Here is a 16,241-nt window from a genome sequence, read left to right as displayed (position 1 = left end):
TGTCTTTGGATCAGGGCAGCTCCAGCTGTTGCAGACATCTGGGGAATGAACCAGTGGATGGAAGACCTTTCTCTCTCTCTGTCTCTCTCTCCCTCTATTTCTCTCTCTCTCTCTCTCTCTCTCTCTCTCTGCCTCTCTGTAACTGCCTTTCAAATAAATAAATCTAAAAAATGAAAGAAAAAAGAGATTAAGCAAGATCTTTATAGATGTTCTATTTTTAATCTGTTGTACTATGTATTTAAAAAGTGACATCTAGGAAGGGATATAACTTGTGTAACTTCAACATAACCCCCAACATCAGTTAGTTAGCATAACCATCTCTCATGCCAGTGCTAGTATTAATAACCAGCAAAACTCATTCAATTTATGTCAACTAAATCTACATGCCAGTCCACCTGAATACAAATAATGTTCAAATATATGAGACGTAGCAGGAAGAACACACACGTTATTTTTCATGATATTTATGTTACAATAAACTAAGATATTTTAGAAATTACACAATTTTCATAACAATACAATTTGAAGATTTGTCCATGCAAAAATTGAAGATTTTACTGAACAAAGTTGTTGTGGGATGTATCACTTAATTGTAGATACATCTCACTTCCCATGTTAGATCGTTCTCTCCCCCCCCCTTTTTTTTTATTCTATCAGCTAGTATTTGCAGACACTATTCTTGTTTATATGATCCCTTTTGTTCTTAGTCCTATCATTATGATCAATTAAGTGAGATACACAGCAGACCCATAGAATGCCAGATGTCCTAAACAGCACTCTGGCCTCAGAATCAGCCCTTAAGGCATGCGGATCCGGCTGAAAAGCCCATGAGAGTATTTCAGGCATGGAAAGCCAAGACACTCTGGGGGGAAAAAAAAACCTAAATGGAAGATCTCTGCAAGTGAGATCCCAGTGGAAAGAACAGTCATCAAAGAAGGAGGTACCTTTCTCTGAAAGGAGGAGAGAACTTCCACTTTGACCATGGCCTTGTCTAAATATGATCAGAGTTGGTGAACTCAGGGGGCTTTCATAGCCTTGGCAGCTCATGACAAGAGCCTAGGGTGATTACTGAGGCCATAAACAAGAGTGTCAATTTGTTAAGTCAACAACAGGAGTCACTGTGCACTTATTCCTCATGTAGGATCTTTGTCCTTAGTGTGCTGTATTGAGATTTAATGCTATAACTAGTACTCAAACAGTATTTTTCACTTTATGTTTCTGTGTGGGAGCAAACTGTTGAAATCTTTACTTAATGTATGCTAAACTGATCTTCTGTATATAAAGAGAATTGAAAATGAATCTTGATGTGAATGGAAGGGGAGAGGGAGTGGGAGAGGGGAGGGTTGTGGGTGGGAGGGACTTTATGGGGGGGAAGCCATTGTAATCCATAAGCTGTACTTTGGAAATTTATATTCATTAAATAAAAGTTAAAAAAATAAAAAAATAAAAATGCCAAAAAAATTGTAGATACATACTGATAGGAATGAATAAAAGTAGATTGGAATCCTTATCTCTTTCCCCTAGCCTACTCACAGAAAAGAAGTAAATAATACATGTTCCAGGTACATTGAAGGGAAACTTTAGCTGCTTGCTCCCTTCTAGAAGGGAAAATAATGTGGGAAGAATGAAAGGACTGGGACGTGGGTCAGTTCTCAGGAGAAGGTGGCTGGAGTTTCTAGACTTAGTAGGTACTGGCATCCAGCTTGTTCAAACTCCCCAAAGAAGATGGCATTAGTGCAGAGGAAAAATGCTTGAGGAGCCTTTGGAAAGGAGGACCCGAGGTAGTACAACTCAACACAAGCAAATGGGCTTGTTAAAAGGGAGCCACCCTCTGTCAAAGAAACAGCAGTGATGTGGCACTCTCAGTGGTTTGGGTCCACATCCACAGCCCCATCTCTCAGAGTTCTAGAATGTGTACTGCATTCATTGGGACTCTCCTCAGTGCACATGGGATATGGGACACGTCCCATCAAATCAGGGATGTGACCATCAAATAATGAATCATGGGCAGATGAAGGGCATGCTGGAACTGATTACATTAGTTCTCAAGAGAAAAGGTATCTCTTACATTCCAAAATGATGATTGAAAATTCATCCTTTTAAAACATAGTGAAAGTGAATAAGGAAATATAAGTAGTCATGGTTTGTGGTCTAGTTTGAAGAATATTATTATAATAGTATTCTATTTCTACTAAATATTATATCCAGTATTTCCTGGAAAGACTGATATAAATGCCAAAGCTATTCTATGACTAGAGTATATTGTAAAGGTTATTTGAAGCAGACTAAATCAAGTGAGTGAAAGAGGCACAAGTACTGTAAGACATAATAATGCAATATGTGGAATTATCCAATACGAAGTATATAACATCATCATTTCATTTGAAATAACTTGCAGTTCATAAGTTTATAACATTTTCTTCTAACTTCCTAATGTAGTTTTGTTAATTTGCGTAGAGGACTTCCTAGTGACTTTCAAATGAAATATTAGTAGATGAGTAGAGAGATGTCCCATGCACATGGGTTGGAAGAATTAATGATAAAATTTCCATACCACCTAAAGTCATCTATAGATTAAATTAATATCTATAAAAATTCCAATGGTCTTTTCCATAATCCAAAAATCCATATGAAACCACAGAACACCTGGAAGAGTAAGAACAATTCTGAGCAAGAACAAAGTTGGAAGCAGCACACGTTTTGATTTCTGATTACATTACAAAGCTATAGTAATCAAAACAGCATCATATTAGCATAAAAATAGAACATAGTCCAATGGAATGGAATCGAGAACCCAGAAATAAAGTAAAAAGTATGTGGTCCAAATAATCTTTGAAATGGGGATCAAGAACACACAATTAGGAAAGCACAATTTCTTTAATAAATAACGTTGGAAAAGTTGAGTATCCACATTTAAAAAAAGAGTCAAATTATACTCCTATATTATCCCATTCACAAAATTTAATCCAAATAACTTAAAAATATAAACATAAAACCTTAAAATTCCTAGAAGAAAATGGGTAAAAATTCCCATGACATTGGTCTTGGCAATGATTTTTTTTGTATGTGATGATAAAAGCACAAGCAACAGCAACAACAAGAAAATAAATAAATGGAATCACATCAAATTATAAAGCTTCTGTACAGCAAAGGAAAAATATAACAAAGTATAACAGCAACCTAAAGAATATGAGAAAACTTTTGCAAAAATATATATGATAGCATATTAATATCCAAAGTACACAAGGAATGCATACAACTCATAAACCAAAACAAAACAAAATGAAACAAATAGCCTGATGTAAAGGTGGGTAAAGGGGGGCCAAGCATTGTGGCAGAGCAGGTAAAGATGCCACCTGTGTGATGCCTGTATCCCATATCAGTGCCGGTTCATGTCCTGGCTGGTACACTTCGGATTCAGCTCATTGCTAATGGCCTGGGAAAAGGCAGGAAAAGATGGCCCAAGTGCTTAGGTCCCCGCTACTCATGTGGGAGACTCAGATGAAGCTCTTGGCTCCTGACTTCTGGCTTTGGACTGACTCAGCCGGGCCATTGTGGCCATAGAGGAGTAAACCAGTGGATGGAAGATATGGAAGATATCTCTCTCCCTCTCTCCCTCCTTCCCTTTCTCCTCTACCCCTCTCTCCCTCTCTCTCTCTCTCCCTCTCTCTCTCTCTCTCTGTGTGTCTCCCTTTCTCTCTCTGTAAACCTGACTTCCAAATAAGTAAATAAATCTTTTTTTTTAAATCCAGATAGATTTTTTTAAATAAGATGCACAAATGACCAGATATGTAAAAAGACAGCTAATCTTAGTACTTATTATGAAAATGAAAACCAAAACCACAATGAGACATCACCTCACACCTCCTAGAATGACTATTATCAAAAGTCAAATAATAACAAATGTTAGTGATGATATGAAGCAATTAGTTGTTCACTGTTTATGAAATTTAAATCGGTATGACCACCATGGAAAATAGTATTGAAGACTTTCAAAAACTAAAAATAAAACTACCATATCATCTAGCAACCCAATTTCTGGGTATATATCTAAAGGAAATGGAATCAGTACCTCAAAGAGTTATCTGCTTTGTTTTGTTAATTGCAACATAATTCATAATAGGCAAGATATGGGGAAAAAAGCCCAGTGTCAATGGATGAATGGATAAAGAAAATATGTAATAGTATTTAAAACACAAATGAAGTTCTGCTATTTGTGACATTGTGAATAAATCTTGAGGGCATTATGTTAAGTAAAATAAGTCATAAAAAAGAAAAATATTGCATGATTTCATTTATATGTGGAACTTAAAATAGTTGATGTCACAGAGTTAAAGAGAACAGTGATGTTGCTGGGAGCTGGGCTATAGGGGAATTGCAGATGTTGGTTCAAAGATAGAAATATTAAGTTACAAAGATGAGTAAGTTCTGGGTATCTAATATTTATCATAACTACAGTTATAAATAGTGTATTATCTCTTTGAACTTTGCCATGAAAATAGATCTTAAATGTACTTATCAAACAAAGAAAAAGGAAAAAGGCAACTAATGTTAGATGAGGGATGTGTTATTTAGCTCGACTATGGTATTCATTTCACAATCAATAAATATAGCAAATAACAATAGGAACACTAAAATGTAAGCAGTCCTTGAGGAATATTAACAATTGTGTTTGGTTATGCAAGAGCCAGTGTCACTATATGATTATTATGAAAGGTGTAATCAAAATTAATAAATTGACACATACGTTATTCATCAATAAAAGTGTCAAGAGATATAAATAACAGAGAAGCCATTTCAAACAATAAAAAAAAATCAGTAACAATTTTATCATCCTGAGAGTATTTTAAGGTAATAAATTATGCATCAAGTTACTTTATATAGTGTCAATATTTCGTTCCTTTTATCACAATGAATTAGCAGATAATTAACTTTGGCTTCATAGTATCAAACAAATAACAAATGGCATTTAAAGTTAGATTTCATTCTCAACCACTTTTAATAAATAGTATTCAACTTCATATGCTACCAGTCAATATTATAGGGTATATGACAGCTTACAATAATTGATTTTCCATTGAGAAATAAGAACTTTCTGAGAATAAAATAGTTTAGCTAATATCTGCCAACTGGCACAGAGCAAAAATAATTTTATCTCTAGCTCTCTAAAATTGATTTAGGAAAAATATTTCCATATCATATCAAATATTATTACAATTAAAATAACAATATAATTCTAGATTTTTATATGTATACTTATGATTATAAGGAATTCTTTTGGGTAAAATAAATAAAATTAGATCCATTTCAACTGTGTTTAACCCTTTAATATTAATAAAGAACACAAACAAAGGACTTTATTTTTAAACAAGGTTATGTTGCCCACTTTTTCTCATTTTATCCACAGTGAAAAATAGATAAAGTAGGTATAAACCTATTTTTACAGATGAAAAACCTTCAGTTTCAGAAACCACTTACTAATGATACTCCAAAAACTCAGGTCTCCTGATTCATTATCTAAGTTTGGAATATCAGAATTTTATAAGTTTAGCATGTAAGAATTCTAAAGTCTTCTTTTATGCTTAAGTTATACAGAATATTTGATTATAAATTGTGTCTGTTTTTTTCTGGCAACTGTCTTAGATTTATGTGCAGACTCAATTTAAATAAATATATTTAAATCCAGATAAAACTCCTCAGATCATGCCCACAAGTATTTAGTCAGCCCACAAGTACTCAGTCAGTAAGTGTCAAAAAGGATACTAGATTCTGAGTCACTGGTATCAATCATTCAGTCAGTCATGATTTCTGACATGCTTTTCCTGCTGAGCAATAGGACTGTCACAGACAAATGCTCACAGAAGGCAAATGATATGGAAGTCCAGGATTACAGTGCTGGTGTAGGTGTGGAGCTGGGAGGCAGGTTGGATGAAGGTGAGTTCAGATGCGCTTGGTGTATGCTTGGTGACACTGGACTGAGATATCTTTTGATAATGTAAAGACAGAAGAAGAGGAAAGCTTCATAATACCCACTGTTTTAATAACATTCTACCATTTGGAATGAATATATGCCTTTCTTCCCCATGTCGGTGCCACTCTCAGCAGTTTGGTGTTCATCTCTTTCATGTTTTCTCAGTATCTTGCACATACCTCCATTGCTACACTGAACACATTTATGTAATGGTCTCTATTGCTGTTCTGTGATCTTCTAAATCCACAGTACATATGTTTGTTGAAAGAATGAGAAAAAAGACAGACTGAATGCTAGGAGATTGGTTAAGAAGATACTAATTCAAAACGGCAATTGATTTTACATTTTTTCCATTAAACATAATTTTCATTATATGCTGTCATGATAAAAAGTGGGATTGCTGAGAATCCGTTCTTTGAATCAATACAGCAGTAAATTCATTTCTTTACAATTCATTAATGCAAACTAAGCTATATAGGGATATTTTATTCAGTTTTGTTCTTTGGAACTATTTCAGATGATTCTAACAGAGCATAATTTTCATAAACAAACAATTATTCCAGAGTGATTTTCTTCATGAACATTAAAAACTGTGGCTCACAGATATTTTTTTTCCTATTATGATGGAAACTGCAGATTTTAGGAATACAGAATATTGAATTGCCACCTATAGAACAACAAAAATAAAGCTATGTACTTAAGTGGTATGATTCTTATTAAAGGACATGCATTTACTATATTATTTGAAAACAATATTTAAAACTTGGATGCCAAATGTAGATAGTTAATCTCTAGGGATTTAGTTTTTAAAAATGGTGAGGTGACTCTTCGCTTACTAAGTTCAATGCTATGTAGAGGAACGAATGAATGAACACAACTGAGGTCAGTTCCACTGAATTGAAATTTGACATACACACTACATTGACATGTTCATAAATTCACACATATGTACATGATTAAAAGAACCATTTCTCACTGTATCCTCTATTCCCACTTTGTGTCTCCACAGCCGCAATTCATACCTGGGTGATTTCTTTAGTTTCTTAATTACTCTCCCTGCTTCTACCATCTACCCCTTTCAAATGATTCTTAATACACATCATTCATGTGTTGTGTCAATGGCTTGCCTTTGCACCTCAGTAAAAGCTAAAGTTTTCAAGTCCTGTAGGATTCAATTCCTGTTACCTCTCTGACTGAAATTCTTACTCTCTCCTACATGTTCACCCAGTGCTGGTCGAGCTTGACCTCCTTGCTGTCTCTGAACACACCTGTTATGCCCTTGCTCAGGGCCTTGGCCCTTTTCATTCTACTGCTTAGAATACAGACAACTCCTTCCCCTCCTTAATGGTTTTCCTGAAGTTTCTGCATTCTTAGTGAGCCCCTCCCTGACCACCCATTCTGAAATTGCAACACTATCCTCCAACAAGTCCAAATCACTCTCCTTACTTTATTTTTCTCTTTATCATTTATTACTAGTTACCATATGATATTCCTACAAAGCTTTGTGATCTCAGAGGTGGAGAACGTTCAGCCCATGGGCCCCATAAGGCCTGTGAAAGTATTTGGTCTGGCTGTGCCAAGGCAAGCGCAGGTGGGACTTGAAATTCTGTAAATAAATAGCAAGCTCATTTATAAGGTGGTGATTTTGGATGGCCCATGAATGAGGATATTCAATTGGCCCTTGACAGAAAACTGTTTCTCCACTCCTGAGATTGTAAGGTCTATGTTTTCTCCCATGAAGCTCTCACTGTGCCACAAAGAGAGGACAGTCAATATAATATATACTAAAAAAAATTGAAAGTATGAGCTGATCAGTGGAGGCACTCAGCAAATTCAAGCACCATGGCCAACAGTGACAAGGATCTTGGGAGTGAGTAGGACGTAAAACAAAACAAAGGAACTTAAGAAAGAATATTATTTTCTTCCACTATTCTCATTGAAACTTTATATACACAAATACTTGAATCTGAGCTTGTTGATGCTGCTGTGAAAATGTGAATTCAAACATGGAATTTTGTTTCTGCTTCAGCTTGGGTCACTGTATCTGGAATTAAGTAGTACCCCATAACTATGTTGAGTATTCAAAAAAAAATAACAGATGGAATAAAGGAAAGCCTTGAGACATGTCCAGTCCTCAGAAGCTTACAGTGTATGCCTAGAAATTCATGTAGTACAATATTTAAAATGATATATATCGTTATATCAGGTACTCCTAGCAATTAAATGTTCCTTTACAGAAGGCTGAATTTTATAAGATTAATAGTCATCCATGAAAATAATTTCATCATCCTTAAAACATAGCTTTTATATAGCTAATCTATTGCTTTATATTTATTAAAGACATCCACTTCTTTTGCCCACATGGTAACCCTGTGAGATAGATTTCGAAACCTTTTACTTGTACAGTAAGATGAAGGAGACTCAAAGACTACAAGTAACTTGCTTAAAAGTTATAAAACTGTATTAATTCAGAGTCTTCTGACTCCAGGTTTGATGCTTTCTCAAACAGGAATATTATATATTTCTGTAGTTTAGAGTTCATCTGAGCATGATCAATTATCTAAGCATGTACAAGTATGAGGGACAGAGACTTCATACTTAAAATTGTGAATACTGGGGCCAGCATGGTGGCAAAGTGGGTTGGGCCACTGCCTGTGATACTGTCATCCTATGTGAGTGTGGGTTGGGTCCCAGCTGCTACACTTCTGATCCATCTTCCTGCTGGTGCATCTGGGAAGGCAGTGGGAGATGGCCCAAGTGCTTAAACCCTTGCCACCATCATGGGAGACTCAGATGGAGTTCCTGACTCCTGGCTTTGACCAGTCCCCAACCTGGGCATTGTGACCATACAGAGAGTGAACCAGCAGATGGAAATCTGTCTGTCTAGCTCTCTCTCCCTCTGTAACTGCCCTTCAAATAAATGAATAAATCATTTTAAAAAGCACAAATACTTCTCTTTACCATCAAAGAGTTTTGAAAGTAAGCATGTTTTTGAACAGTGATTTGTCAAACTCTATACTGTATGTTTCTGATATTTTATTTCTAAATCTGACAACAATTTTGCAAAGGCTAATATTATCCTAATTTTCCAAGACACTCTCAGGTTCTACAATGGATCCAGACAGTAAGTGCTAGCCCTGAATTTAAATCCTGATCTTTCCTACCCTAGAAAATCCTCACACTCTATCAATAGAGATGCTAAAGTATTGGTTGGTTAAATAGCTACTATGGATATTAAAGAGAAAATTCAATATCCTTGCTTCTAAAATATCCACATTTTTTCATGGAAAATGCAGCCTATACTATGGCATATTGATTAGAAATAATCCAGAAATTTAACTACAGAAACAACTGCTCATCAAAAACCAATATCATTTAAACATAGGTTTTGAGGTATGCCACCTTGTTGATAAAAGCAATTGAACCAGGATTTGGACTATTGTACTATGTAATGAGGGACAATTATTCGGTTTTCTCAATGTCCCTATTGGATATATCATGACTGTGCATACATTTATAAAGGAGGGAAGTTTCCTTCTTTGTCCTGGCAATATAGCTAATCACTAATAGTCTTCGAGGTAGGTGCAAAATCACTGCAACCTAAAAATATATTAAAACCTACCAGTCCAGCTACCAACAATTTGTATTTTTCTTCCTAAGTGATAATTTTCCTAAATATTTGGTAGAAAATCTTGTTGTCACTGTGGAAAGTAATCTTGTGCCATGTGTACCTAATAAACCAGTTGTAGGGAATTTTGAGAAATCTCATGCTAATGACCAATCCATACCTGGTAATCCCCCTGGAACAAGAACAAGGAAGCTCACTCATCTGTTTGCTGTGTTTCTTGATCTCCAACCTTGATCACTGCCATGCCATCTGTAACATATGCCAAAAAAGCATAAGCAGAAATAAAGACTTTCTTGACCAGGAATATCCTCCCTTAGTTCCACAGGAGCGTGTCCTAAAAAAAATGCTACTGGAATTCACTCTTCCATTACATTTCTTCATGGCAGAGACCTCCAGAGACCAACTTCTAGAATAAAATCACCACTCCCAAAACAACCAACCTAATCCTCAGTCCAATCACTGATTCTCAACAATTCCAACAGCATTTTCTTGCCAGAAATTCCATCATTCCATAAAAAAGCTAGCTAGGTAGACCAACATCAATCACATACACAAAAACAACTAAAAATTAAGAAATTAAAAATATTCCTGAACTAGAATGCATGCCTCAGGCACTCACAGAATATCCTTTGGATAAACAATGTTGTTTCTTTCAATTCATCATGGATCTAGTGGTCTGGGAGATAAGCAGCCATAAAGCACAGGCTCAATCAAAAGATACTTGTTATCAATATATTTAATTTTTTCTCCTGTACAGTGTTTTCATGATTCATTAAGATGCATTCAGATTTTACACTACAATATTATCTTAATTCCAAATAGCTTTCCAAAAATTTTCCAAATTTGATTAATTAGAATAATCTAGACATAACTTATCATCAAAACATGTTACTAAATAAACTTTTAGGTAAAAGAACTATCAGTATATATAAATAATTTTTTGATTCAGTGGATAAAAGATGTCTTTAGTCCTTCTGCAAAGGATTGAAATTGTAAGTTTCATGGCGGCAATGTATTTCACAATTACGATGTTATGACACACAAGGCCAGGATAAAAACAATTTGGAGAAAATATTCAAAAAACACTGGTGATTAAATAAAGCTTAGAACAAACAATCTGCACATAAAGGATGCTATTTAGCCATCATATTTCACAAACAAAACTTTATTTATATTTTACACCTTACCTTTTCTGAAAACATAATATCATATTAAGTTGCTACAAAAAGACACAAAATCATTACTTTTTTTAAGATTCTCAGCTTTCCACTTTTCTAAGAGAGGGTCTGGGGGCTCAGCATTTGCCACTCTGTGAACTTTCCTGACTGGGGCAGCCCTCAGGAGGATGCCCAGATTCCATGGACACTGGAAAATGAAATTCCAAGCCCTGAAGCTCTCCTGATGCTGCTCCATGGACTTAAACTTGATTTTGTATCCCTGAAGGTATAATTCTATATCCTCTACCTGTTTCTAAGACCAAAGGAAAATGAATATATCTCCACTTCCCGCTAATGCAGACTCTTGGAGGCACCAGGTTCAAATCCAAGTTTAAATCCAGGCATGTGGCTTTAGCATCTGCCCAGCCCTGGCTCTTGTGGGCATTTGATGGAAGTTTTGGGTGTGTGAGCCTTTCAAATAGAAGTAAATAAATAAGCAAATAATTTTTTAAATGATTGTACCTTTTGCTTGTATATGTATTTGCTTATATATGTATATGTGATTTTATCTGTAGTTTATACTAATACAAAATTGTGGCCGGTGCCGTGGCTCAATAGGCTAATCCTCTGCCTTGTGGCGCCGGCACAATGGGTTCTAGTCCCGGTCAGGGCACCGGATTCTGTCCCGGTTGCTCCTCTTCCAGGCCAGCTCTCTGCTATGGCCAGGGAGTGCAGTGGAGGATGGCCCAAGTACTTGGGCCCTGCACCCGCCTGGGAGACCAGGAGAAGCACCTGGCTCCTGGCTTCGGATCAGCACGCTGCGCCGCCCGCTGCGGCCATTGGAGGGTGAACCAACGGCAAAAGGAAGACCTTTCTCTCTGTTTCTCTCTCTCACTGTACACTCTGCCTGTCAAAAAAAAATTGTATGTTTCTAACATCCCCAAAACATTTTATTAATATCCTGAGCAACTGAATAATTTTTTTATTGTTTTGTTTTTATGTTAGATTTTATTTTTGGATTTAATGGTCTAACTTTATCATCTTGATTAAGAACACAATGACTAAATCTCTAAGCAGAAGAAAGGGTCTGAATTACATACATATTGAGAACACAAATATATATGTTTCTTCCAAAAATTATATTTTTTGGAAATTAGACTATATTTCAGTACATTAAGTACAATTACTATCAAATTCTACAGAGACTGCAGGAAAATTGGCAAACTTATTCTAGAATTTATATGTAAGATCAAAGAATTGTTCCCAGAAGGTTTTTAAAAGGATTGCCGTATAGTGGCTTTATGTGCCACATATCCAGATTTAATATAAAGATAACATAATTAAAGTAGTGTGATGTTGTATAGGATTTGATAAGCAGACCAGCAGTATAGAAAACAGAACTCAGAGAAGAGTCACACATATTAAAATATTAATATATGATATGGAGTAATACAGATTGCTCAGAGTAAAGATGGACTACTCAAAAAAGGGTGCCTAGGTAATCAATTGTCCATACTAAGAAGGAAAACAAAGCTAAAATACAAGACTTCTACTTCAGACCACAAGTACCATAAAGCAAATTAATTCTGACTACAAGGATATTTATGAAACATGATTTTATAACTGTGGAAGAATAATACCTTTAAGATTTGGGGCACAAGGAATTTCTGAAACAATATAAAGCAATTACAAAACTTAAGAGGATCAAGATGACCAGTCTGTATTAAAATTTCACCTTTTTTGAAAAAGAAAAAAACTAAAAATACAAGCCATATATTAAGAGAAAGTATTTCTAGCTATGGACTTGTCAAATGATTATATTATATAGATTCTCTACAAATCAATAAAATATATCCCATCAACCCAATTAAAAATAAGCAAAAAGAACAAGCAAATCACAGACTAAAAAAAAACCAAGAGCTAATAAAATTGAAAAAGTATGACCATCCCTAACACTAATGAAGGGAAAGTAAATGACAACAATTTTTTGGATATAATTCTGCATTAAATTCTACAAGGAAATGCAGAGAAAGAAGAGAAAAGTTGTAAAGAAACAAGAATACTAATTTTCCAATAAGAGATGAAAAATGTATGCCTCTTTGGAGAGCAATCTGGAGAAATCCACTGTAGTTGAAGAAGCCATGTACTATTCTCCTATCTTATTTAGTAAGACTGCTAGTCATTATCGCCCAGAAATCCTGCATATGTGCACAAGGAGATGGCCTCAAAAATCCATTAAAACATTTTTTGAAATAGTACAAAAAGATTGTAAATAACCTAAGTAACCATAGAATGTTTAAATTAAACTGTAGTAGACACACAATAATAGAACTCTGTTAGTCATTAAATAGTAGAATTCTACCCAGTAGTCAAAAATAAATGAACATGTACCTTTGAATAAATCTCAAAATCTTCATGTAACTGTGAAAAAAGGTGGCACAAAAATACATACACTAAGTTATTATTGGAAAGATTTTGTAAGCAAACAAAATGGGTCATGGCTATGTATAGTTATGGATGCTTACGTAACATTGAAGAAAAGCAAGCAAAAATATAATGTGAAATGAAGACTGCTGGTTTATTCAGAGGAAGCCACAGAGATTTGTAAGGAGACAGGTGACTTCAGGAAATTTTAGTGGTTCATATACACTTGATTCTCTTAAAAATATGAAACAAATATGCAAAACAATAAGACCTAAAACAGCATGGATACATGGTTGCTTGCCTAATCTTTAAAAAGTATCTGCAGACTGGGGCCAGCATTCTGGCTCAGTGGGTAAAGGCACTGCTTGTGAAGCCAGCATCCCATATCAGAGCACAGGTTCCAGTTGCTCCACTTTGAATCCAGCTCCTTGCTAATACACCTGGGAAAACAGCAGATGGCCCAAGTATTTGGGCCCCCTGTCACCCACGTGCGAGACCCGGATAGAGTTCCTGGCTCCTGCTTTCAGCCTGGCCCAGCCCTGGCTGTTGTTGCCATTGAGGTAGTGCACTGGTGACTGGAAGATCTCTGTCTCTCTCTAGAGATATGCTCTCCACGTCCCTTTTCACTGTTACTCTGCCTTTCAAATAAACTGACATTTTAAAAGAATAAAGTATTTGAAGACTAGAAGATTTGAAATAAAACATATCAGTGCCAAGCATATCAAACCACGAATGTCATGGACCTCCTCCCTGCCCCTCTAATCAGAGAAGCAATCGCAGATGTGAGAAGCTGAGCTGGACATGTTAACAAGTGGGGCGAGGGAAAAGTGGTATTAAGCTGTGGGATTCTTGCAAGTCAGCTTTTCTGATTGAGCAGAGGACCCAGACCAGGGAAAATTGTGTATAGTTTTACTGCATTAGTAAACAGCAGCTGCTGACTTCCTGTCTTGACTGTGTATTGGGCCAAGTTCAACAACCGAATTCAGTAGAACTGCACAAGACTGACAGCAAAATTCACTCACCATTTCATGGTCAGTGAATCAGAGGCTGGTGTGTCAAGCACCAAACACTTCCTTGCTATTTTCAGTTGCGATTTTCACACTAATTTGAAAACACCACTGTCTTGAGTCTTTCACCCTCTCTCAGCCACATAACAAACAGTGTTTTGCAGCTTCGGGGGGCTGGAGACACCTCTCCTTGTTACACTCAGCAACTGTCCAGGGAAGGTAGTGCTGCAGCTTTCAGATTGGAGGGGGTGTTTCAGTCTTGTCATCCCACAGAGCTAAATTTAAATGCAAGGCAAAAAAAAAAAAATACTAGGAAAGGGGAAAAAAAAAACCTTTAGCATAAATGTATGTAAATTTATGAGCTGTAAGCTCAGTGTTATGAGAACATGTGTCCAGAGGAAACAGTTTCTATTTTGTCCCTCTTTTCCAAAAATATGATCAAAAAGTTATATTATCAAATATTGGTGGTGTCTTACATGTACATTACAGGACTACACATATTTTATTTGCTTTATAGTATCCTGTGAGGAACCATATCTTAATAAGTACCCAATTTTCATAGCTGAGAAAGAAATTCTTATCACTAATTTCTTCATAAACTCCATTTTACTAGGCATTGTGCTGGACACTGATTATGTGAAGGGATACAATAGATGGGAGCACTGGGCTGTAAGGACACAGAGAAGAATGAAATCCAACCTTTATCAGACCAAGAAGTCTCCTTGATCCTATCTGACATTGACTTGATCTCATTCTTCACTCCCTGCCTCTCTCCCCCAATTCTGTTAGGATGACTTTCACTTATGAGAATATATTTCTCTTAAACTAAAAGAAAAGATTTTGAATGTTTTTCCAATAAAGAAATGTTAAATGTTTGAGGATATATATATATATGTGTGTGTATAAGCCTACCCTGATATGACATTACGTGAAGTTTATATGTATTGGAATATCACAGGTACCCTGTAAATAAGTACAATTTTTATGTGTCACTTAAAAAAAAAGTCTGGGCTTGTCTTGAGGGAGAGGGGGAGAAGGAGAAGGAGAGGGACAGGGAGAGGGGGAAGGGAGAGGGACAGGGTCAGGGAGAGGGAGAGGGTTGTATTATGGACCTTCCAGATTTGGAGAGGGTTTGCACATTAATCTGAGAACATTTAAATAAAGTGTTATTTAAAAAAAAGTTTTGAATTCAAAATGTCTATAATTATAATAATTTGAGTAGGTTTCACCAAATAAACAGTCTACAGGAAGAAATTTTATTATGGATGAAACATCTAACTTTGAGCCAATTCGTTAAGTTGTTGATTATGCCAAACTTGCTATTGATATTCTAATAAAAACAGGTTTATAATTGATTACTGAAAGATAAAGATTTCACATACATAAGAAGTCAAGTTGTAAATATGCTTTCACATTCCATATATTCTTATGTATTTTTAGATGGTACAATTTTTTCAGAAAGAAATACCGACACAAAACCAAAATTAGTTAAATATTATATGTCACTTATAAAAAAAAAACTACCACTGGTAAGCATTTTACAGCCTCAATATTATTGGTCTAAAATTGTTAAGACTTCAATTTTAAAACCAACAGCAAGAAGTTGGAGTTTAGAAACGTAATGAGATCTGTAAATTCCCCAGATCTTTTGTATCCATGTTTTTCCATAGAACAAAGACCCATCTTATGCAATTAAAGAACAATAAGTAGCAAAAGATCATTCTCTGCTCAGTATTTGTCCAAACATGTCTATTAAATGATAATATAATTTTAAGATTTTGGGGGACTATGCTGTGGCATAGTGGATAAAGCCGCCACCTACAGTTCCAGCATCTCATATGGGTACTGGCTTGAGTCCCGGCTTCTCCATTTCTGATCTAGCTCTCTGCTATGACCTGGGAAAGCAGTGGAAGATGGCCCAAGTCTTTGGACCCCTGCACCTGTGTGGGAGATCTGGAAGAAGCTCCCGGCTCCTGTCTTCAGACTGGTGCAACTTCAGCCATTGCAGCCAATTGGGGAGTGAACCAGTGCATAAAAGACCTCTCTCTCTCTCT

The 16,241-nt window shown here is 35.9% G+C and overlaps 1 protein-coding gene across 12 annotated transcripts in view; it reads right to left on the bottom strand.

The window, feature by feature from the left end:
* Positions 1-16,241, bottom strand: part of PCLO (piccolo presynaptic cytomatrix protein) — a 526,538-nt gene that overhangs the window by 129,823 nt on the left and 380,474 nt on the right. The window contains exon 11 of one of the 12 annotated variants that reach the window (XM_051842636.2): positions 9,760-9,848. The exons of 10 other annotated variants lie outside the window; for them this stretch is intronic. In XM_051842636.2, the coding sequence (XP_051698596.2) occupies positions 9,793-9,848 (56 nt within the window). In that variant the 3' untranslated portion in view covers positions 9,760-9,792. Of the gene's footprint in view, positions 1-9,759; positions 9,849-16,241 lie in introns of those variants that run through there. One more of the 12 variants, XR_007918167.2, reaches the window with a different exon arrangement.

Source organism: Oryctolagus cuniculus, chromosome 3, assembly GCF_964237555.1.
Source record: "Oryctolagus cuniculus chromosome 3, mOryCun1.1, whole genome shotgun sequence".
Classification (NCBI taxonomy): Eukaryota; Metazoa; Chordata; class Mammalia; order Lagomorpha; family Leporidae; genus Oryctolagus; species Oryctolagus cuniculus.
This window is presented reverse-complemented; position numbering and strand designations above follow the sequence as displayed.